The following is a 23,884-nucleotide window of genomic DNA, read 5'->3' on the forward strand; positions in this document are numbered from 1 at the left end:
ACTATGCTACATCAGCTTTTACATCAGCTCTCTCTTCCCTAGTTTACTTCCTGCAGTATCCAACAAGCCATTTCTTTCTTTTAGGTTTCCTTTTGGGCTAAATGTGGACTCGAATGGCTGCAAATCAATGAAACTGACAGGGAAAAGCTGACATTTGGTATCAGATCAAAACCAGCAACCATCTTCACCTTTCCTGCCGAGCCGCCTGGGGGAACAGCCTCAGAATTTCGCTATGGAGGGTCTCCCCTTGCTCGGGGGTCTTCACCTTCATCTCCAGTAGGTAATCCTTGCCAAATTTGCTTTTCAGGTGTTGGATGGAACCGATACATCTGGGGATAAGAAGGGGATGAGGTCATAACACAAGAGAGAAAAAGACACAGAATGCAATGCTTGAGACTTGATTTGCTGCTAGCTTTGTCTCAAGGGTCTCCCTGTGAGCCCCAGCTGCTGTAGCTCCAGCTGCATAGTAATCTCTCTGTCCACAGACAAACTCTTCCAGCTGTGCACCTGGTGGTCAAGTGTGAACTTGGACGAGCACCCACCTCAGCCTTCCAGACACCATGATGGCCACGCGGTCACACACGGCCTCAGCCTCTGCCATGTAATGGGTGGTCAAGAGGGCACCCCTCTCCGTGTTTCTAAAGGTGGCCCGGATCGCCTGCCTAAATTGTCAAGAGAATATTGGCAATTTAGGAAGTCTTCTAATTAATCAGAAATGGATAGAGAAAATAATTTTTAACCAGCATAAATGTGAACAATTAGCAAAAAGAGATTAAGCAAGGGAGAACTCAAGAGGGCAAGTGGATGAGGAAGGGCAAGCCAGGTGAGAGCTGTTAAACTGGAGGCAGGCATTGGAAGAGGGGCATTTACAGAGCACGAGGTAGTCATGCATTGCTTAATGACCAGGATACGTTCTGAGAAGCAATTTCATCCTCGTACAAATATCATAGAGTGTAACCTACTACACACCTAGGCTATATGGCACTAATCTTATAGAACCACCATTGTATACATGGTCTGTAATTGGCCCAAATGTCGCTATGTGAAGCATGATTGTATATATTACGAGGATGTGTTGAAAGACAAATGCTGAGCAAGAGATGTTTGTAAAAAGACTGTGCAAAGGGGAACAGAATGACACAGACTTCAACAACAGAGTTGTTATAACCTAATAGGAAGAAAATAAACAATAAACATACATGGCAACATCCAGATACCTCTCCCTGCCCCCACCTTTACAACCTCATGAGAATTACCCTTCTCACATGCAGCGTTGGATGCTACCTGATTGTGATACAGACATACACAGAGCTACCTAAAGGATCATTTGAGCAATTACGATACTCAGAGTGAGTACATTTGGGCCCTGATAATGATTCTTTTTCCTGTAATGAGAAATGCTTAGGAAATATTACCAGGGAAAGATATTTTTCCCCCAAATATTGGTTTTACTTATGATGCTGAGATTTTTTTTCCCCACATGAAGAAGCAGTGTAACCGACAACTTTTACAAGAGTAAAGCAATTCAGTTTTCCCACGAAGTGTCCATACAGGCCCTGACGGGGTAGCGCCCCTCACCACATTTGCTGCTGCCCCTCGGGGTCCATCCCCGTGGACGGCTCGTCCAGAAGCACCACCGAGGGGTTTCCCAGGATGCTCAGCGCAAAGCACAGCTGGAACGAGAGGAACAGCGCATGTGGCACCCATCGCGGGGTGCGCAGAGTAACACTGAGCCCTGCCCCTACCTTCCTCTTTATTCCCTCCGATAGGGCCTTCGCCGGAAGCTTCAGCTGGTCCTGCAGCTTGAGCGCGTCCACCAACCTGAAAAACCAATGGAGCGTTACAGGCTTCTTGACAACGAGGAAAGTCGACGGGAGACGGGGCCACGCAGGACAAGAAAGCGGAGCAGAGCTCAGAAATGCGGTTCTGAACTCAGACGCCGGGCCAGCTTAAAAACGACTGGTCTGATGCCCTCGAAAAGATAGTTTTTCCTTTTAAAAGAATATAAGCACATTCCATGATGTCCAAATAGGAGTCCTATGATAGTTTATACTCAAATTTTAGGGTTTTTGATAAATTTTACCAATGAATATATTTTTTTCCTTCCATATTTTAATATGAGAAAAAACCCCTAACACTTTGAAATCAAGGAAACCAGTTTCTAGTTGCAAATCTACCCCATGTGGTCTGGGTCAGCGTTCAGAGTCTCTGGTCCTGAGTTTCCCGTGAAGGTCGTCACCCCATTGGTCTCCCGGCCCCTCAGGTAGAGAAGAGGTGTGGCTCCCGCACCCTGTGATGGCGACTGCGGCGTCCCGTCTCCTCAGGCCTTTCACGGCGGCGAACACCTCCAGATGCTCCTTCACCGTCAGGTTGGGCCACAGCGCGTTCTCCTGAGGACAGTACCCCAGGAACCCGAGGGCGTCCCCTCCGCTGCTCCCTTTCAGTAGCACCTGCAGAGGAAAGTCACACTCAGATCCTGCGCGCTTATTTCAGCCCCTGCATATTTCAATGACATCTTTCTTCCTGCAAACCTAGCAAAACTAGAGAATCTCCAGGCCCTAATAGAGTTTAATAATCTGCAATCATTTTGCATTGGAAAAGGTTGTCAGAGAGTAAATACCTGAAAACAAGTGTGTACACAACCTAACCTAAGCTGAAAAATCCAACATCTCACAAAGGTGATGTCTTGCCATCACGGCCAATAGTTTATACCCAATTTTTCCATCTCTGTCAGAAAGAAGTACGTTAATTACTCACTACTTAACTGCACTCACTGATCAAACGTGTTCTGAGAAGCGCCTGTGTACCGAGCGCTCTGCTGCCTGCTGTGGATACAGTGAGGAACGGGAGAGCCAGCACACCTGTTACTTGGAGTTTTCATTCTACTAAGCGATCAGGCAATACACACGGAGAGAAACGGGTAAATAGAACACAGATGGTAAGCGGGACTGTAATGGAAGTATTTAGGAGGCTGGGGTGGAGAACAGCAGGGGAAGTGACTTTAGGTAGATTACAGAAGCCTGTCTGCAGAGGAGTCCCTTCAGCAGGAGAGCCGGAAGGCACCTGCAGTGGAGGAGCCCGGAGGAAAGGAATGTGGGGCGGAGCAAAGAGCCTGAGTAGAGCCGGGTGGAGGATGAAGCTGGACGTGTCCTTAGACTTGAGGCAAAGGCAGGGGGCTTGGAGGAGAGCGAAGGAGAAGGACCGACGTGTGGCAGAAGGGACATGGAAATCAGCTCCTGCAGCTGCCTGCAGGACAAATGGGAGAGGTTTCCTTCCAGCCATAGTGCTGTGAGAAGTCGTTGAAAGTATTTAAGCGGGACAATGACATCATTTATAGAGATCACACTGGCTGATCTGATTAAAGGTGATTTCATGACACCCCAATAGTTGGTTTTATAATTCAGATCTTACTTTTTCAAATATTTCATTCTAATATATCAATAAACAGTTAACTCCTTTTTGCCTATGCTTAATGAGGAACAAAATATTGATTAAGGGTCTGGGTCGTGATTGAAATGGAGGGTGGTCTTAACTGAACTAAGAGGTCCAGTTAGGGTCGGCTGAGCCACCAACATCACTAAGAGGCCCGCTTCATGAACACCTGCTCTCACCTTGGCTTCAGAGGGACTGTGAATATCTGTTTTCTCCTCCCTCGTTAGTGGGATATGTGTGGATCATGTTCCTGGTGGTCTTTTCCCTTCTGGGCTTGACCACCAACCCCCTTCTCATGGTGTAGTTCCACAGACCTCTGCCTTATATTCTGTTCTCCACTTCCCCTGGACATACTTTCCAAAGGAGTTCTTAAGGTTTTCTTTTTTCTGCCACAGAATTTGGGAAAATAATATTTTCTCTATACCTCATCTGAGGTCTTTTACTCTTTGTCTGGCCTCCTTATATGGTTGAATTGCATGGACAATTCCTGTTGACTTCATATCCCTATGTTCCAGTACCTAAGTACTTTGTAAAGGACAATGAATATAATTGCTTAATAAAGTTTTATTTAAAAAACATTTTTATTCAAGATTAAAGCATTACATACTGGGAAGACAATATTCATTGAAAGTGCAAATCCATATATTTTATGGTACTATAAAGAAGATTTGTAGGATTGATTTCTGATCTGATACTGGACATACCCTCTAAATGCCTTTGAAGGCATGAATAACTATCCCCTTCCAGTGATTAATTTTTGTGTCTATTAGTGTGATAATTTGAGAATGGATTATTCTATTGCATTAATCACTTCAATCACCCAATAATTAAATGGCATTTTGCTGTTTACAAACTTTTAACATCTTATAAATTTGAGTGCTACTAGATAATGAATTTTCCTCATAATTCACCTACCTGTCCGGCGGTTGGTTTTGTGTCTCCAGTTATCACTTTAATGGACGTACTTTTACCAGCTCCATTGTGTCCTAATAATCCTAAAACCTCACCTGGAAGAAAATGGTTACACTTAATATTAATTGATTTTAATAGTAAAATTAAGAACAAAGCATAGTCTGAAGTCTCCCTGTGTGATAAGTGTTGTGCCATGTGTTGTATATATAGCATCTCATTTAATTGTCACAACCGCACACCGCTCCCCGCCCTGCTCCTAAGAGGTGGTTATCATAATCCCTTCCTACATATTTGGGGACAGAAGCTCTCAGGGATGAGGTTAGTCACCCAAGGTCACACAGCTGAGAAGTGGAAAAGTCACTCTTGGAAGCCAAGTGTGTCAGACTCTGTCTCCTGTGATCCTAAGCACTGTGCCATGATGACACAAAGTAAGGTCATCTAACATCTGTTGCTCAAGCCATCAGAATGTGCTGGCACATCCCCAGTTAGCCCCCTTGTGAAAAATAATGAACATTAGGAAATCAGTCGTGTTCATTGAATAGAAATGTTGTGGTTTCAATGGTGCATTTTAATAGAGCTCTTATAGTTCCCATGTAGATGTGACTATGTCCCTATCCATGGGGAGAGTTAATTAATTTCATTTACAAATGAGACATGTAAAAGAAGCTGTCAAGGTCATCCTGCTGATGAGTCTGTGTGTGAACCAAGAGGTGGTGTTCAGAGCTGTATGGTTCTTGTCAAGACCCATAAAGCTCTGAGGAGGCCCTGAGCCAACAGTGGAAGAGCCATGGTGTCCAACCTTTTCTAACACAGAAAGAGACATTTTTTGTGGCTATTTTCTTCTTGCTCTTGGAAAAGCAGCGTTTCCTCTTCCCTGCATACTCCTTACGTAGACAGCTGGCAAGAATGACTGGTTTCTGCAAATGACAAGTAAATCGTGTCAGACCTTAATTCTCTTCCTTAATTTTGAAAAAGCTGTATCCTCCCTCTGGGTTGGCCCCTCACGGCACAAGCCATGCATCAAAGAAGACCTTCTACCAAGTGACAGGCTTATTGGCCTTTCTCCCATCCTGGCGCTTATTTTTGGACAGAAGAGACCGTCATTTTCCTCTCCTACAAAGGCAGTTGTTCAGGAGCACATTATTTTATGCAGCCTGACTGTCTTTCAGAACAGGAGCATGGAGACTCAGAGCATCATTGAATCATCCTCAAAGGACACAACTGCCTGCTGTGGCCGGGCCTTTGCCCTGAATTTTGTAGAGTACACTTTCTCCAAGAAGGAGTGCTGTTTCTAAAATTCACAAGTTCTTTCCTGGCTTTTGCAATTTCAATTGCACTCCACTTTTTTTTTTTTTTTTTGCTTAAGAAAGACAAAGTGAGTTAACATGACTTTTAATCTGCTCATTTAGATGTGAAAAATGATGACTATCTACTGAAATAAAGTAGTGATCCTCATGTGTTTGGATTAAAGAAACTCAAAATCATTTGCGAATTAGACTTGTAGACCAGCCACTTTAACTGACAAATATTTGTGGTGTTTAATGAAATAACTACTTTGTGTTTTACCTCGTCAAAGTTTGTGGAAGTCAAAGCATTTGCTGTTCTCTCTCTTTCCATCTGAACATCTTCATCCTCCCCTTCTGGCTCTTCTGGATTTTGATGCACTTTGCTACTTCTTGGAGAAATTCTAGAGTCAAAACCATCCATTAATAATTGGTTTTGGGTTTTCATTCCTGAATCAAAAATACTGCGTTCTTTAAATCTTATACTTGAGTAGATTGGGGAACTAATAAATTATCATCATCTCCCATCTCCTCCTTTCCCAACCTCCTTGCTCCTGTCAAGGATACTACTATGTTTAGTGACCATTGCTTCTTACACATCTTTCATTCTACTCATCTATAGAAAAATTAGTTTGGTCGATATCAACGGATAACTTAGTATCTGTTATCTGACAAAGAATTTTTATATCATAGCTTAACAAAGTAATTTTTCTGGGAACCCTAGCTTTGACACCAACGTGGAGAGAAGAGGCCAGAATATTTGAAATCAGGTTGGTTTCAGAAAATACAAGTTAGAAGCTTGATTTCTTATTAAGCCTGGGCATTTCTTTGGAGCGCGTCAGATTCACTCTTTCTCTTCCTTTCTAAGTCTGGTGCTTCAGACCTGGAATATATCTCATTCTACTCTCTCTTCTCTCAATCTAATCTCCAATACTGATCTTAGAAAATTTCTTAAAGGTCTACTTTCATCTTGAAAGTCTCCCATCCAACTATTTGTAACAGTTAAGGATGAAACTGATGTAGTGTGAGAGACACAGAGGGAATACGATTCTTATGGTTGTGTCCTTGCACAGTGCAAAAAATGTCCCAGCTTTTAAGTCCCATTAATAACTGAACAGTCTATGATCCATCAGTTAGGCTTCCCTCTACCACAGGAAAAGAGCACAGTTATTGCTATCTTTGGTTTATTGATCATTCTAGTCTCCCTTCCGGGATCATCAGCATGCCTTCAACTGCCAATCTATTCAAACTGCTATGTAAACTGAACTAGCCAGTGTTCCACTGCAGTATTCAATATTTCATGTCTGTTTCGTCCAGTAGGTTACAAACTTCTTTGATTTAGGTATGTAGATGTCTATTATTTATATTCACACGTGGTTCCTACCCTAGTCTATCCTAGCATGTGGCACCTCTTTGTCAATGGATTTGTTTACGCATTAAAAAATATTTTAAAATATTGATCCCTGAAATAAAAGAATCCAATTTGATTTCTCCCAACCTAAAGAAGGGATCCTCTCTCATTGTTTTCTTTCCAAACTTCCATTCCAGGCATCGAAGAATGAGAAGAAAGATGATAAAATGAAGGAAAGGCTAGGAATAAAGAAAGAGATGCACACTTAGAAACACTGAAAGAAAATTTTTTGACATCAGAAGTGAATTAGGAATAATTGGACTTCTACAAAAGATATATTTGGCAAAATCATTACAAAGTTCTAATCATCTATTTGTCAAATTATGAAACTATCAAATTCATTTCAATCTTGTTTATAGCAACATTGGCAACAAATATGATTATGTGATACCATTACTTTATGTCATTTCCTTTAATAGTTGTACAGTGTTCTTAAAATTGGGGAAGCATATTATCTGGTCAGTAGATATTTATAAAATGATTTCTTCCATATTTTACAAATATTTTATTTGCATGGGCTACAGATATCTATAGATCCGCCTTAATAAAAAGTTTCACCATGTGTACAGGAATTAAAATGGTTTAGTACAGCAAAAACACAATAATTTTTAAAGAAGAGTACGTTCTTACAATTAGGAATACCAGAAAGGGCTCTACACCTCTTGGTTCTTCACTAAAGAAAGAAAGCACAAAAAGCTGCAAAAGGAAAGACAATGTTAAATAGGAAGTTGTTTTGCTTTGTGAATTTTTATCCATATGAATGCGAATTGGGCCATTGAACAGCTTTACCAACATATCTGCCCACTTCACCAATTTCATGAGTATCAGGTCAGTAGCCAGCCCTGGTGGTCCAGCGGTTAAGATTTGGCACTCTCACTTCTATGGCCTGGGTTCGATTCCTGGGCAGGGAACCACATCACCCATCTGTCACCTGGCAGCTGTGTGTTTCTGTGAAGCTGAAAGCTATGCCATCGGTATTTCAAATACTAGCAGGGTCACCCATGGTGGACAGGTTTCATCAGAGGTTCCAGACTAAGACAGAGTAGGAAGAAGGACCTGGCCACCCACTTCTGAAAAAATTGGCCATGAAAACCCTGTGAAGAGCAGTGGAATATTGTTTGATATAGCACCAGAAGCTGAAAGGATGGGTGCAAAAAGACTGAGCTGACCTCAGCTCTGCTGTACACAGGGAACTCGAGGGCATTAACAAACCAGGTAAGTGTGTATACCAAAATGTATATGACGGGCTGCCTTCCTCCCAAGGTCTATGAGTCACTGTGCTTTTATTTGAAGCAATAGAATTTAGCAATTATTCCTCATCTGGTAAGAGAATCTTGGGGATCTGTGCTAGCCTCCCCAAATAGTGAGAGAGGGGCAGAGTTTGTCCTTATCACACAGAGCTTCACACATCTTCCTGTGCCCCGTGGCCCTTTCATTGGGCCCCTTCTTTCTTTCCCTTCCCCAAAGATACCTCTTCTCTCATGGACTGTACCATCCTTCCTTTTGCGGAAGTATAGGTATCAGGCAGCTAGAAAAAAGGGATTTTATTCATACTGAGTGCTTCTCTAGCACCTTGAAATCCCAAAGATTAGGGACATTGCATTTCCCTCCTTCTAAAGTTGAGCATGCCCAGGACGGAGTAAGGCCTAGAATGAGTTAAAGGCTGCTCTATTTCTCACTACCCATGACCCTTCCTTCCCACATATTAACCGGGGCCAAGTTCTCTATTACAGTTCAGCTGGAACACATTGTCCCATCTGGGAGAATTTCAGTTGGAATCCATGAAGTAGAAATCTTCAGATGTCATGCATATTCAACATGTTGTAGATCCCCAGCCCTAAGTAAAGCTTTCACAATTGGTCATGAGGTCCAGGACACTGGGACAGATGGTGGCATCACTTACGTGAAAAGATAAGAACACACAGCCGATTAATGTGGCTTGTGGTATTAAAAAGGTGATGCTATACAGTGCAACATGTCCATAGTTATCCAACAGTAATCCAGCCACAGAGAAGACGGTGATCTGAGGAAAATACAAATATGTATGTTAACCACTCCACATTTCAATATGTGTTCCAAATTGAGAAGGTTCATCTTGGATATTTTCCTAATTCCAACTCCAACTCAAAACCAAGTTGAAATCAGCATATCTCCATTGACATTTTCTTTTAGTGACTTAGCCAAATTCCTTTGACGTGGAGTATCAGGAATGAGACATTACTGGATAAATCTAGGATCTGATATATAGAATATTTTAATTAAAGGAAAGAAAAAAGGTGGTGTAAATTGCTTTTGGAGGTAAAATTCAGAATAATAGATATGCAATAATCATAGGGAAAAATTGAAATTGATATCTAATAGGAATAAAATAAAAGCAGCAACAAAAGTATACTTTTGTTAACTTTACCAAGTGATAAATATAAGCATTTAACAATCTGGAGTGGCTTAAGGAGAAGTACTAAAACACAAAATTCAGGGATAAGAGTAAGTTATTGGCACACCTCAAACTCTCAGACTTTTCTTCTAAATCATTGCAATGACGTCCTAAAAGTTTTTGCATTTCTAATTTGTCTGTATTAGAAACCATCACTTTTATAGCTTTCAGAATATTCTTCCTAAAACTGTACCTCTGATAATATTTCTTTTCTGAACCATGAGTGCCCGTGGCTTCCTACAGCCTGGAGAATAAATTCTTGAGCACATCATTGAAGGTTAGCCATGGTGTCAACCATTATTTTCACCATAAGTAGGACCAAGCCCAGGCTGTATCTTGTTTTTCATCCATATCCATGCCAGATTATTATCAGTTCCTAAGTCTGGACTTTCTTCCCTCTGGGTTTCTGTTTACCCATTATTTTCTATTTGCATCATTCTTCTTCTCTAGCTGTCGAAATCTTACTCTTCTTCAGGTTTCACTTCCTAAAGGAAATCTCTGCTCTCATTTTCATGAACAAATCTCTCTTTTCTCTGGTTTTCATAGACCTCTTTATTACTCAGTTGTACAATAGACTTTTTTTTTTAAAGATTTTATTTTTTTCCTTTTTCTCCCCAAAGCCCCCCGGTACATAGTTGTATATTCTTCGTTGTGGGTCCTTCTAGTTGTGGCATGTGGGACGCTGCCTCAGCGTGGTTTGATGAACAGTGCCACGTCCGCGCCCAGGATTCCAACCAACGAAACACTGGGCCGCCTGCAGCAGAGTGCGTGAACTTAACCACTCGGCCACGGGGCCAGCCCCAGTTGTACAATAGACTTTTAAAGATGGATGATATCTCCACAATCTTTTCCTTTTCACTTTGTTTTAATAGGTGCCTGCTTACTTATCTGTTTACCCTCTGAGAGTCCTTCCAGGGTTGAAACTGTCTATGTTTTCTCCTTTATCAATCTTAGCTGGTGACACATTGTTGGAAGCCAACAAATGTTTGTTGAATCAATTATTTTTTGGCATCCTGAAATGATGGGAAATTAGAATAGATATTCATAAATCACATGTATTTTCTCTCCTAATTTAGATAAAATAAGTGTTGCTTTACGGAATTAATTCTGAGGAGAGAGTCTGAAGAAGTAGTTTCTAGTTTTAACTATGCTAGTGACAGTATTTGTAATCTTGTATAACTTCATGGAGGTCTTTGGGCTTATTTCTTTTACAGTAAAAGGAAGACGTAGATGGTTTCCAGGTTTCCCTCTAGTAAATATTTTATAGTTTTAGAAACAATTTGGCTACTTTTGAAGAAAGACTAGGGTAGAAATAGGAAGAGAAAAAGATGCAGATTTTGAAAAGGATCTGTACATGAGGAAAACAAAATATTTTAGAGTGCAATATTAATTTATCATTCTACAAAGGGTAAATTTTAAAATGTTAGGTCAGAATTGTATATCGAATATACAAAATAAATGGTCACAAGAAACATACTTACAATATAGAAGCAAAAAGACCAAATACCACTATTTTTTCTCCCCTTGCGGAAAATGAATGAAATCACATATGTCAAGAAGATAAGAGACGTGGCATAACCAACAGCACACGGGATCTGAAATCACCAGGAATGCTAAGTTTAGTTAAAGATAAATGCAATCTAGGATAACATTTAGGATCCAAAACATTGTTATAGCACAGGGTTTTATAGCTGTTTGATTCATCAAAATGTGAATATCAATGAAAACAGTTTGCCTCTTCAAGTTTTCTAATTAAATCATGCAATGATATTTGTTCTATGAATATCGTCACTTACTTGTATAATCCGATTTACAAATTTAAATATAGTCTCTTGGAGGTTTAAGGCATAGTCCATTAAATACATAAAAAGGAAGAACAAGCAGTACATTGGAACATCCACCAGCGCCTGTCCAAACCAGTAAGCAGAAGGGAAGAGCCCCGAAATCCGTAGCTGGGACCAAGCTTTGCTCTGATTGGGAAACAACAAAGATACAAAGTGATATTTCAATTTGAGATTTAAGAAAATGTGAATTATATAAGAAAATACTCAAACAAAATCTTCATTTCTAATAATTCTGCATCATGGCTGCAAATGTTAATCTGGACCAAGGGATATGGATAGATACAATCATAGATGATCAGTTTGCTGATTTAATTAATGACACTGCTGTTCATCACACACCTGGTAGAAATATGTGAAAGAAGACTTCAAAAAAATCAAAGCGATAATACTGCAGTAAACAAAACAGTGATTAATGATTTATGGGGGTGGGGTGGGAGAGTTTATCTATTGTGCAAATTAATAAACAGAAACCTCATTAAAATGGAGTCAAGAGGCCAGAAAGGGGAGCTCTCATCCCTACCTTGATAGCAGAGCCCAACAGGAAGAAGAGAGATTTCCTCTTCTTGACCAGCAAGAAGGTCAGCTAATGAGAGGCTGTCACAACTCAACCAATGAAAAACCACTACACTTCCAACTCCCAGTCTCCTCCAATGGACTCTTTGTTTACAATACCCATCCCAACTTCCTCTTCCCCTATGTGAAAGAGTTTTTCCTCCCTTCACTGCTAGGGACTTGCTTGAGACTTGCCATGGTTGCAGATGGGGAATTGCAAGTCTTTGCTGATCTCAAGTAAACCCATTTTGGCTGGAGAAATTACTGGCTGTCTATTTGTTAATGGTCAACAGTATCTAATCAGCTAACTCCCCATCAGAGTGATTCCACTTTGACTCAATATGAAGCGCTCTCTCCTCCTCTTTCTCTCTCTCTGCATATACATAAAATTGCTTTATGCTTTTAATCTAAATAAATGATGTGTGAGGGTAGTTTTACTGAAATATATGTTCAAATACTTATTACCCATCCAAATATTTATGTATATGTACATAAATATAAACACATCCATAAATATACACATATTTTATATTCCTTGTCATTCTTTGCTTAAACATACTAAATTACATATTTTAAAACGACTTATCAAGTGATATGGTTTTGGGCACAAATCGTACGTTAAACCATTCTAATAATTTTGAATGTATTTTTTCTTTTAAAACATACTTAAATTAGTTTGCGGATGGCCTCTGATTAGCTAAATGATGCTCATGTCTGAGACGTAATTTGACCTAAGGATTCATATCAAAGTATCCCAACATAGGTCCATTCAGATAGTACAACTGGCAAGGATTTGGTGATTGACTCGATATGTGAGTGAAGCTATGAGAGGATTGAAGGATGGTTTTAGGTTAACGACAGGATAATTAAGTACATAGTCCTGCAACTTATGGAGACAGAAAATATGAAAGGGGAAACACATTTAGGAATACTATAAACTCAGTTTTGGAAACATGAAGTTTGAGAATCTGTGATGCCACCAGTGAAAACACTGAGAAGGGAGTTTGGATGAGTATGGGAGGTGAAATTAGAGATCTGGGGTACAGTCAAACCTGTGAATGACCAATAGATAGAGGGGATTTCAAGCCTTAGGGTTAGGTGAGCTTGCCTACGAGAGAATGACATCTAACACAAAAAGAGAGCCAAGGGTTGAGACCTGAGAATTTCTCAAAATTTAGAGATGATATTGAGGAATAAGAAACTCCAAAGGAGACAGACAGAGAGACAGTGGCCAAAGTGTTAGGAGAAACATAGTGAAATTGTGGCATCCCATAGGCCAAAGATAGAACGCGTTCATGTCTCCTAGGGGAGAAGTTTTTAAGTTTGGGCTATGTTATTGCCAGAATGACTGACAGTTAGCTCAGGTCGGTAAATGGCATTTTCCAAGATTCCTGGAGGTTCCACGCTAGAAAGAGAACATTATATGGATGGTACTGTTTTCCCTTGGGCAACAGAATTACTTTGGACAGGAAAGAAGTGACACAGATGAAGATGGTACTGAGTAAACAGAAATGCTTAGGCAAGGTTTCATGGATTTTGTGTAATAAAGTTACAAAAATGGAGCCCTTAAAGGATAGTCTATCAAAATTTATAAGTAAAGCTAACGCAAGTTGACCTGCATTGACTAGTCATATCAATTCACACCCTATGATTACCACTCAAAATTTGTCGCCACTTCAGAACTATTGAATCAGAATCTTCATTTTAACAAGGTGCTCCAATAACTTGTAGATACATTAAAGATTCATTTGGATTAATGAAAGAGTGTCTGTGAATGAAAATTTATAGATTGTCAAACATTGGAATTTTCAATTAACTTTTTTGAAATATAATTTTCAAACAATAAAAAGTACTGATATTAAGTATACAGTTGCATGAATTCAACAAATGCATATATTGCTGTATCACAATCATAATCAAGCTATAGAACATTTCCATCACCCCCCAAAATTTCCCATGCTTCTTTGCAGTCAATAGCCTTTATCGCTGGTTACAAGAAACCATAGGTCTGCTTTGTGTCATTATGGATTAGTTCTAGCTTTCTGAGCATTTCCTATAAATTAAAGCATTCAGTATTTACTCTTTTGTGCCTGTCTTCATTCCCTCAGTGTAATGGTTCTGAAGCTCATCCATGTGATTCATTTTTATTAATTGTTCCTTTTGTATTGCTGAGTAGTATGCCATTACATGCTGTAGTAGAATTTGCTTATTAATTCACAGCTTGATGGACATTTGGGTTGTTTCAGGTTGTTGGCTATTATGAATAGAGGTGCTGAGAACATTAATGCACAAGTCCGTATATGAGAAGATGTTTCCTTTTCTCTTAGGTAAACACTCAGGAGAGGAATTGCTGAGTCATAGACTACATGTAATTTTAACCTTATAGAAAGAGTCAAATTGTTTTGCAAAGTGATTGTACAATTTACATTCCCACCAGCAATGCATTAGAGTTCCAGTTTCTCCACATCCTCACAAACTCTTGATATTGTCAGTCATTTTAACATTATTCATTTTATTTGCTGTGTGTAAAGCTATCTCAGTGGGGTTGTTTTCTGGATTACTCATGACATCAACCATCTTTTCATAGGAGTATTTTCCATCTGTACGTTTTCTTTGGTGAAGTATCTGTTCAAATATTTTGCCCATCTTTAAAATTAGGCTATCTTCTATAAGTGAGGTATAAGAGTTCCTATCTTCCTGATACAAATCTTTTGTTAGATATATAAATATCGTGAATACTCTTCTCCCAGCCCGTAGTTCTTTATTTTCTTACTGGTGTTTTACAAAGAACAAAAGATTTTAACTTCAAGTTATCATTTTGTTTTATAATATATGCTTCCTCTGTCCCATCTAAGAAATATTTGTCTGCCACGAGATCTATGATTCATTTCAAAATAATTTTGTGTATGCTGTGAGGTGAGTGTTGAGAACATTTTTTTTCATAACAATATCAAGTTGTTTCAGTACAATTTGCTGAAAAGTCGGACCTTGCCCCATTTGAATTCTCCGGCAGTTATATTGAAAACCACCTGATGATGTCTATGTGGGTTTATATCTGAAATGTCTGTTCCATTTCAGGTATCTATATGATTATCCTTAATTAATACAACTCATTCTTTTTGTTTTAAAGATTGGCACCTGAGCTAACATCTGTTGCCAATCTTTTTTTTCTTTCCTCTTCTTCTCCCCAAAGCCCCCCAGTGCATAGTTGTATATTCTAGTTGTGAGTGCCTCTTTCCCACTTTGTTTTTCTTTTTCAAAGTTATCTTGATTATTCTGGGTTCTTCTGTATCCATATAAATTTTAGAATTATTCTCTATCAGTAATGTATTTTATTTATCTAGACATTTATATTTCCATTTATAAAACTTCCTTTTATTTTTATAACTTAGGATTTACATCTGAATTGGCTGCTCGATTAAACATGTATAAATAGCTTCATGAAAAATCCTGTAATTATATTACCTTCAGCTTCTAATTATACAAACTAACAAGAGTTTCAGCTACTCATTGTTACCTTATAATCATCAATGCTGCTCATGGCAATATAAGGAGCACAACAGGATGACAAAACCAACCAGAAAATGGTATGTCCCAGGAATTCAAGTGGATTAACCTGGTCGTCCTGAAAATGCAAAGAACAGGATGAGCTGAATGAAGAAATTCAAAATTCATTTTCTGGAATACATTTTTAAAAATATACAACCAATTATATATAATCCTGCCTTAGGTCCCCTTTGAGGTTCCCAAACTCTTTCATTATCCATCCGGTTTTGAAGCTTGACTTTTGGCTTTATATTCAAATTTACGGATAAGAAAAGTGATTCAGAGCCAGCCCTGATGTTCTAGCGGTTAAAGTTTGGTGTGCTCTGCTCTGGCAGCCCAGGTTTGGTTCCCAGGCATGGAATCACACCACTCGTCTGTCAGCAGCCGTGTTGTGTCGGTGGCTCACAGAAGAACTAGAAGGATTTACAACTAGAACATACAACTACGTACTGGGGCTTTGCAGAGGAAAGAAAAAAAGAGGAATGTTGGCAACAGATGTTAGTGCAAGGCAAATCTTTCCCAGCAAAAAAGAAAAAAAGAAAGTGATTCAAAGAAGTTGAATGAATTACTAATATTACAAAGTTGGAAAGTAATAAGAATAAGATTTTTCGTTTTCTTACCTTGTGACTCTAAAATTTATTCTGATGCTAAATAATAAATAATGATAATTCACAGTTGAAATATTCAATTTCCTAAATGACCTTCAATTATTTCATATGTGATAGCTTGACTCAAAAATCATATCAGATGTTTTTTGCGCACAGTGATAATAAGTTATATTTTAGGTATACCATAAACCATATAAATACTAGTTGAGGATTCAAAAGTAAAGAAGAGGCTCTCTAAGGGGAAGTGAAATTGCCAAGGAAAACCTGTGCCCTTAGTTATGCTTATTGTGGCTCCTGTTTGTGACAATCTTTAAGGATAGAAGATTCACAGACTGTCTTGGAAGCAGTCCCCATGTTACTTTCATGATTCACATAGTTGTTTGATGAAGCACATTACTGAAAAAGTCATAATTAGAGCCAGAATGGTCATCAGAGAGACCTTTGCTAACCACAGAAACATGAGATTTAAGCTTATTGTCAGAATCTTTCCAGAACATCCTGTGTGCTGGGTAGGTTCAATGCTCAGTGGTAAATTAATTGACTTTGGGCAGGACAGAAGCATGGTCTGAAACTACAAAAGTCTCTTACTTGAGCAAGGAGTAGGTAAATTAGAGTAGAATATAAAATGAGTTGCTGGATATAGTAAAGTTAATATGGGCACATAAATACCGGGTCAACTGAGCTGGTTGGTGTCAGACTCAGTCTAGCTAAAACAGGGAGTTTTTACGGATGGAAGCCCAAGGCAATTTGCTCAATGGTTGTATCCTGCCCTCAGACACCAGAAAATTGAAAAGACCTTCACAGGTATACAGGAGGTTAATTAAATGAACCAGAGCATATATTCTTAATTAATACTTGATGGATGACTAAAACTTTTTGCTTTAATGATTAAGTTTTTTACACACTCTGACTGAAAGTAATTTTTGTTTCCTGAGCACATAAAGAGGTATGTAACAAAAATGTAACTCAAGCTCTTGCTGGAGCATATGAAAATAATGATGGGTACATGGCCCGTTTTATATGCCAGTGGATAAATGGCTATTAGCCATTTATATTATCATAAATCCCTAGAGTTGAGTGGGATATAGATAATTTGCTGACCTCTGACATTCATTTAAGGATTTAACAAATAAGTCATTTAGTGCTTCTTTTTTTTTTTTTTCCTTTTTCTCCCCAAAGCCCCCCAGTCCACAGTTGTGTATTTTTAGTTGTGGGTCCTTCTAGTTGTAGTATGTGGGATGCTGCCTCAGCATGGCCTGATGAGCGGTGCCATGTCCATGCCCAGGATCCAAACCAGCGAAACCCTGGGCTGCTGAAGCAGAGCGCATGAACTTAACCACTCAGCCATGAGGCCGGCCCCTCATTTACTGCTTCTTAAGTGCCAGGACCTATTCTAGGTAGGGGGCAATATGTGTTAAAAATATATCGTCCCTGTGCTCCAAGAACTCTCTAAGAGAGAGAAATATATTTAGGAAAAAATCAGAAAGGAATAATTACAAACTCTGATAGGTATTCTGGTCTTCAAACTTAAAGGGCTGTACATGTTCCAATAACCTGGGCCTTTTTCAAGGAATAAGGCTTTTTGCCCAAATGTATGGAAAAGTTGGTTTGGTAGGTCTAGGGTAGGCCCAAGGAATTAATATTTCTGACAAGGAGCTAGAGTAATTCTAACATAACCAATCTGCAATTCCAGCCTGAACTCTGTCCTAAATTGTTTTCTTTTGTAGCATTTCTAAAAGTAATAATAATAAGGTTTCTATTTCTTTCTTTTTTTGGTTCTTTCCTTCTTTCTTTCACTCTTTTTGTGCTAGTCATAGTGCTGCATAGGATTTCACTTTCATTGTCTCTGAAAAATATTTTGTCATTTCTATTTTACATTAAAAAGATTTAAGCTCTGAAAAGTGGACTGATTTTCCAAAGCCACAGAGCTAGCGTGAATCAAATATTAATTTATTATACAGTGCTTTACTCGTAAGAATAAGATTCTAACACTTGAAAGAGTGACCTGGGAGATTCCTGATGGAGGAGAGTCTATAAGTTTCTATACTTACCTCCCAAAATGTACTTCTGTCAGTTTGGATATGCGCTGACGGATTAACCATTCCAAGTAGCGCATTGCTAACAATATCCATAAGAACTGGGAAGCAATTCAGTCTTTTGGTATTGCATGCTAATGAAAAGCTGTAATTCTATAATATAAAATGTATGATTATAAATTCTCAATGATCTATTTTTTTAAAGAGGTCAAACTTCAATATTTTAATTAAGAAGTCATGTGTTAAAAATGTCGTCAAACAATCAAAACAAAAAACAAATATTGTGTAAATAAAACGAAACATGCATATAGGCTGTATCTGATTTTCAGGACACCAGGTGTCTGGCTTCAGGCTAGAATCAAGTGTTATTATTGTTTAAGAAGAAAATAGAAGTTTCAGAATATATGTACTATAAAAGCCTTGGGAGGAAATATGAATTCTTCGGACTTAAATATGCACTTGACAGGGGGTATTGTATAGAATTTATTTTGCTAATACACACCGTTTGTGTTGGTAGACAATGATTGATATACAAATTATTTATCATACTAATGAATATAATTTACCAAATAATAAATGAAAGCAGTATTTGTTTTTCATTTTGTTTCATCAATTGGAGACCTGAGTATATTGATATTATATGAACTTTCCATATCTTTGGGAAAAATTATTAAATAGAGACCAGCGTACCTTTTCATTACCAGACACAGTGATGGCTCCATTATAAGATGGGTCATCTGTGCCATTTCTAGTTCCAAATGTATCCACTTCCAAAGCTATGTTCTGATGCTCCACAGGATGTATAAAGTCATCAATGCTTGCCCCTAATTTGCAGTTAAATATATCAGGTATCACAAAACTAAGAAAATCAATGTCAAGTTGTGCAGTGAAATGATAATAAACGTCATTACATGATACTTACTGTAATATGGACTGTCAGGATATTTTTCCACATGATAACATGCTCACTACTGTGAATTAAAAATCTCTCCACTTCTCATGGAGTTTACTTTGTAATGTTTGTTTGCTTACCATTACTGCTTATGTAAAAGTCTTTTTTGGCACCCTATGGTATTTGGGACAAAATTTTTTCCCTAGAATCTTGCAATGAATGGCTGTAACAGTAAGGATTTAATGACACAGATAATTTATACGAAATAACCACTAAATTTGCTAAATCTCACTTCACTACTGCTAGATTATTAATTGATTTTCAAAATATTTCTTGATACAGGAAGACAACTTGGAACACTGGAAGGCACTTCAGCACTACACTTGAGGGGCAGCAAAATCACCAACAAAAAGCACAAAAATGTGAAAAATGTGGCACTAAATAGACTGCAGAGAGGAGATTTGTTTGAAGTGTGAGAAACGAATCAAGAAGGCAAGGTATTGCCTTGTTCTACCTCAGCTGGAAATGTGTGTCTCAGGTAACTCAAAATGTTCACTTTTCTGAACGTGTCTGTGAATGACCACGAAAGTGCCACGAGTATTGGTTTTGGCGTTACAAATAAATTTTAGTGAGTAGCCAAGTTGGCAAATACATAATCTGTGAATAATGAGAATCTATTGCACCTGATAGACGACTTCTATCTAGAATATGTAAAGAACACTCAGAACTCAATAAAAAAGACATACAAGCCATTTTTTAAATGGCCAAAAAAGGGGACATTTCTCCAAAGAAGATAGCTATACAACTGGTCAGTAAGCACATGAAATGATGCTCAACATCATTATCCATTAGCAAAATGCAAATTAAACCACAATATACTACTTGACACATAGTAGGATGGGTACGATAAAAAAGACAGAAAATAACAAGTGTTGGTGAAAATGTGTAGAAATTTTAACCCTCACAAATTGCTAGTGTAAAAGTAAATTGGTGCAGTCACTTTAAAAATGTTTGACAGTTTCTCAAAAGGTTAAACGCAGTCTCCATATGATCCAACAATGCTACTCCTAGGGTTATATCCCAAAGAAATGGAAAAAATGTCCACACAAAAAGTTGTACGTGGACATCTATCGCAGCATTATTCATAATGTCAATTGTTGGAAAAAACCAAAATATCTATCCTCTTATGACTAATAAATAAAATGTGGTATATCCGTACAATAGAATATTATTCAACAATTAAAAAAATGAAATACTGATACATGCTACACCATAGATGAACCTTAAAAACATCATGCTAAGTCAAAGAAATCAGTCACAAAAGATCATATATTGTATGATTCTACTTATCTTAAATGTCCAGAGTAGCAAACCCATAGACAGAAAGTAAATTTGTGTTTGCTTAGAGCTGGGGGCAGAGTGAATGGGGGTGACTACTAATGAATATGGAATTTCTTTTTGAGATGAAAATATGCTAAAATGAATTGTAGTGAGGGTTACACAATTCTGTGAATACACTAAAAACCATTGAATTGTACATTCTAAGTGAATAAATTGTATGGCAAGTGGCTTACGTCTCAAGCTGTAAAAATGTTTGTTGGTATAAACTCTTTCATTTTCCAAACTGCCACCAGATCATTTATTTCTCCTTGACAAATACTTTCCTAATTCTTGCTCCATTTTAGGCTTGTATTCTTCATCTCCAAGCCTCATAAATCATTTTTAACACATGCTGAAGTCAAAAGCTCGTTTTTCTCTCTTATGTTTATGTTTTCTAAGTAATGCTCTGAACAGTGAACGTATTTGGAATGGAGTATTCATCATATTATTACCTGTTTTATTGATGATTAATAATTGAGAGAGAGGAGCATGGGGTTGTTGTCCAGGAGCAAGGAAGTATAAATGAGGAGAAAGTTCCCACGTGTAACTGTTTTGATATATTTTCATGACGATATACTCCAAAAGAAGAGGGCAAAATCCGACTCCTAGAATCAATAGCCTACACAGAAGAAAAGTGCCAATGAAAATGCAGTCATTTCCTAACCTTTTAAGACTGTCTGAACAGGTTATAATTTAATAATATCAAGAAATCATGAAAATTAAACATAAAGCCTTCTGACTCATTTCTTGAGCATTTTGCCCTGTTCCTACCTCTAAATTAGAGATGATGCAATGTAGATTTATCCTTTGTTCATTTCTCTTGCTGCTCTCCGGCCATTTGCTATCCCACACAATTTCATGGGATACGTGTCCTTTAATTCTATTTTCAGATTCTGCCTCTCTCCTGGGATTCCAGTGTTATGCTCTCCCTTTCGGCTGATTAATTCATCAACACTTTATACTCAATTTTCTTCATGTCAAGTCCTTCACTTCACATAGTCCCTATTCCTATTAGTGATTGTATGATTTCTTTAGTCTCCAGGCTCAAAATTTCAATTTTTATTCTACTGTATTCTTGATTTGAAATGTCAGAAATTTTTAGTGTAGTTTCACTATATCTTAGTGAAACTTCCAGTCCTCATTTCTAATTTTACAATATTACATCCTGTCTGAATTCTTGCTAAATGACTGGCATCTCTCAGATGCTGTTACACACTGTTGCCAAATTAACATTAAAGATTTTTCATAAGGCATAGTAATCTCCTTATCAAAGATTCTCAATGAATTCTCATTACTTATTTATTTAGCAAGTATTTATTAAGATTCTATTATGTGCCAAGCCTCCTATCTCTTTGATGCTTACTTAAAGTATTCATCGAGAAGGCACTGATTGACAGCCAAAGTACCGTGGACAGCAGGGAGCTAGTGAGAGGAGATATGGTTCTTAAGAGCAAGGATAGTGCCCATCAAGCACACAGTAGGTTTGGTGAGTAAGCTACCATTACTTAAGAGGGCTGGAGGGAACCATGACATCTAGGTAAGAGCAAGTAGGATATACTCAGACAGGACATCCAGGGAAGAGTCAGTAGCATAAGTATATAGCATCTACAATAGGGCATCGGCATATGGATACTGGGAAAAAAGTTCCCCATTCCAAGGTTTCTGTCACCTACAACAGTGGAAAATTTGAAAGAGAGGGAATATTATGGGAAAACATATTACACCAACTTACATTACATTTCTGCTAACATTAACTCTGAAATGTTATAAATTCCACCTGCTAGTCTGCTAATAGGTAACTACTTGGACCATTGACTAGACTGGGTATTATACTTTACCCAATTTTGTAGATGCAGAAATTTATTTTTATTTTATGTTTGTTTTCTCTCATTTTTACACCTTAGATTTATTTTTTTAACGCATTGACTGAAAAAAATCTATGGCACTCTGATACTCACAGTGATAAAAGAGCTTTTCTTTCATGCTTTAACTTTAACAAGCGAACCCTTGCAATTGTGCAGATTTGCTGTCTCCAGAGAGCCATGCCCTCGAGTGTCGTTCTCAACTCATTAAGTGAAGAGAGAACTTGTTCCATCTCAACAAGCCTTTCTGTGTCTCCAGCTCTTTCTGCTTGTACTTCTCCCAAAACAGCAATATCTGCAAAACAAAAAGTAAACAATTTATAAAATCCCACTTCAAAGGTACTTTATTGAGCTTACTTTAGGAGTTTGTTTTATCAAGGATATCATGGTTAGTGTCTTCTGCATAACTGGAGGCATCATGCAGTGTTATTGGCTGCTGCCCTGAACTAGAAAAATAGATGAAAGATTCATTTCTTGGACAAAAGGAGTAGAAAGGTAATCTCAGACAATTTGGATACAGACGATACGTTAAAGAGGTTAAGATAAATATGCAAGATCATTATAGCGTCTAGGTGTGACTCAGAAATTTGGTAAAGGAAACAATTATGTGTTCACCTAGAGAAACAAGCTACAAATGACATGCAACAAATTGGAGGTTAACTGTAAATTGTTGTTACTGGAAGGGTTTCAAATCTATTCACATCACGTGAGGCTGCACTCTTTTGTATATCCTCTACAATCTCTAGACACTCAGGATCTTGTCCATTGTATGATGCTAAAATAAGACTGATATCAAACCTCAAAAAACACACACCCATAAATGTACATGCTTCACCATAGACATGAAAACATTCCATTCCAGTTATGAATAAAGAGTTTACATAAGACAATGGTCAACAGTATATTAAAAGAACAATTCAAGGATCTTTTGCTTCCAATTGATTGCAAGAGACTGTCATCTCTCTTACCAAAAGAATAAATAACAGCTATTTTTAATCCATCAGATAGATGAGGGCATAAAGCCAAAAAGAATAACTTTCATAAAGGGAAGCGCCCTTCCTAGAGGGGATGATGCCTTTGGCTGCTTTCATCTTTATGGGCATGGCAGAAGGAGGAGAGAACAATTTTAGACATGAATAAAGAGAAAGAAACTCAGATTAAACAAACTCTTATGGTCACATGTGGGGTGGCATGACTGACTAGAGTCACATCGTGCCCAACTCACAAAATGAGTTTACACTGTCTACCAATTCTTTCCCGTGAGAACTTCCTCAAGTGCATGGGAATGGTACACCAAAGGCTTGAGACAGGAAGGAAAAGCTGAGAGAGATCCACACTAAGATACATACGGTCTTTACTTTTACAAGACATCATCAAGGTGCATGGGGCCTTCCTTGGTGAAGAAAGTCCACCAAGGTCGGTCACTGGATAAGTGAGTAGAGAGAGATGCTGAGGTAGAATTGACCTTGGCTGGGTACAACACATTGACATGCTAAAGTATGGGTGTAAGGTTGTGAGGTGGTGAGATCTCCCATGGCATGGTCAGCTATGGTCAAGAGTGGAGAGTCATGTTAACTTCCTACTAGTAAATAAACCAAAAATCTTAAAAAACTAATAAACCAAAGATGGTAGCAGGCTGAAAAATCAGGGCGATATCTTCTGTTGTTGATAAATTTGGCAGTGGGGTTGTAT

At 38.2% G+C, this 23,884-nt stretch overlaps 1 protein-coding gene across 7 annotated transcripts in view; it reads right to left on the bottom strand.

The window, feature by feature from the left end:
* ABCA8 (ATP binding cassette subfamily A member 8) overlaps positions 1-23,884 on the bottom strand; it is a 67,045-nt gene that overhangs the window by 3,680 nt on the left and 39,481 nt on the right. For 3 of the 7 annotated variants that reach the window (XR_011493911.1, XM_014847676.3, XM_070483501.1), the window contains exons 19-36: positions 22,289-22,487; positions 20,783-20,949; positions 18,749-18,882; positions 18,074-18,211; positions 15,386-15,493; positions 11,269-11,442; positions 10,954-11,067; positions 8,942-9,061; positions 7,669-7,734; positions 7,126-7,217; positions 5,911-6,031; positions 5,144-5,261; positions 4,348-4,439; positions 2,290-2,450; positions 1,746-1,821; positions 1,579-1,673; positions 543-662; positions 189-329 (exon numbers count right to left, since the gene is read on the bottom strand). Coding sequence is in view for 3 of the 7 variants with exons in the window: in XM_014847676.3 (XP_014703162.1) it covers positions 189-329; positions 543-662; positions 1,579-1,673; positions 1,746-1,821; positions 2,290-2,450; positions 4,348-4,439; positions 5,144-5,261; positions 5,911-6,031; positions 7,126-7,217; positions 7,669-7,734; positions 8,942-9,061; positions 10,954-11,067; positions 11,269-11,442; positions 15,386-15,493; positions 18,074-18,211; positions 18,749-18,882; positions 20,783-20,949; positions 22,289-22,487 (2,236 nt within the window). In the remaining 4 variants the exon portion in view is untranslated. The remainder of the gene's footprint in view (positions 1-188; positions 330-542; positions 663-1,578; positions 1,674-1,745; positions 1,822-2,289; positions 2,451-4,347; positions 4,440-5,143; positions 5,262-5,910; positions 6,032-7,125; positions 7,218-7,668; positions 7,735-8,941; positions 9,062-10,953; positions 11,068-11,268; positions 11,443-15,385; positions 15,494-18,073; positions 18,212-18,748; positions 18,883-20,782; positions 20,950-22,288; positions 22,488-23,884) is intronic. The other 4 variants (XR_011493912.1, XR_011493913.1, XM_070483502.1 and 1 more) reach the window with 3 other exon arrangements.

The sequence above is a fragment of the Equus asinus genome, chromosome 13 (assembly GCF_041296235.1).
Source record: "Equus asinus isolate D_3611 breed Donkey chromosome 13, EquAss-T2T_v2, whole genome shotgun sequence".
NCBI lineage: Eukaryota > Metazoa > Chordata > Mammalia > Perissodactyla > Equidae > Equus > Equus asinus.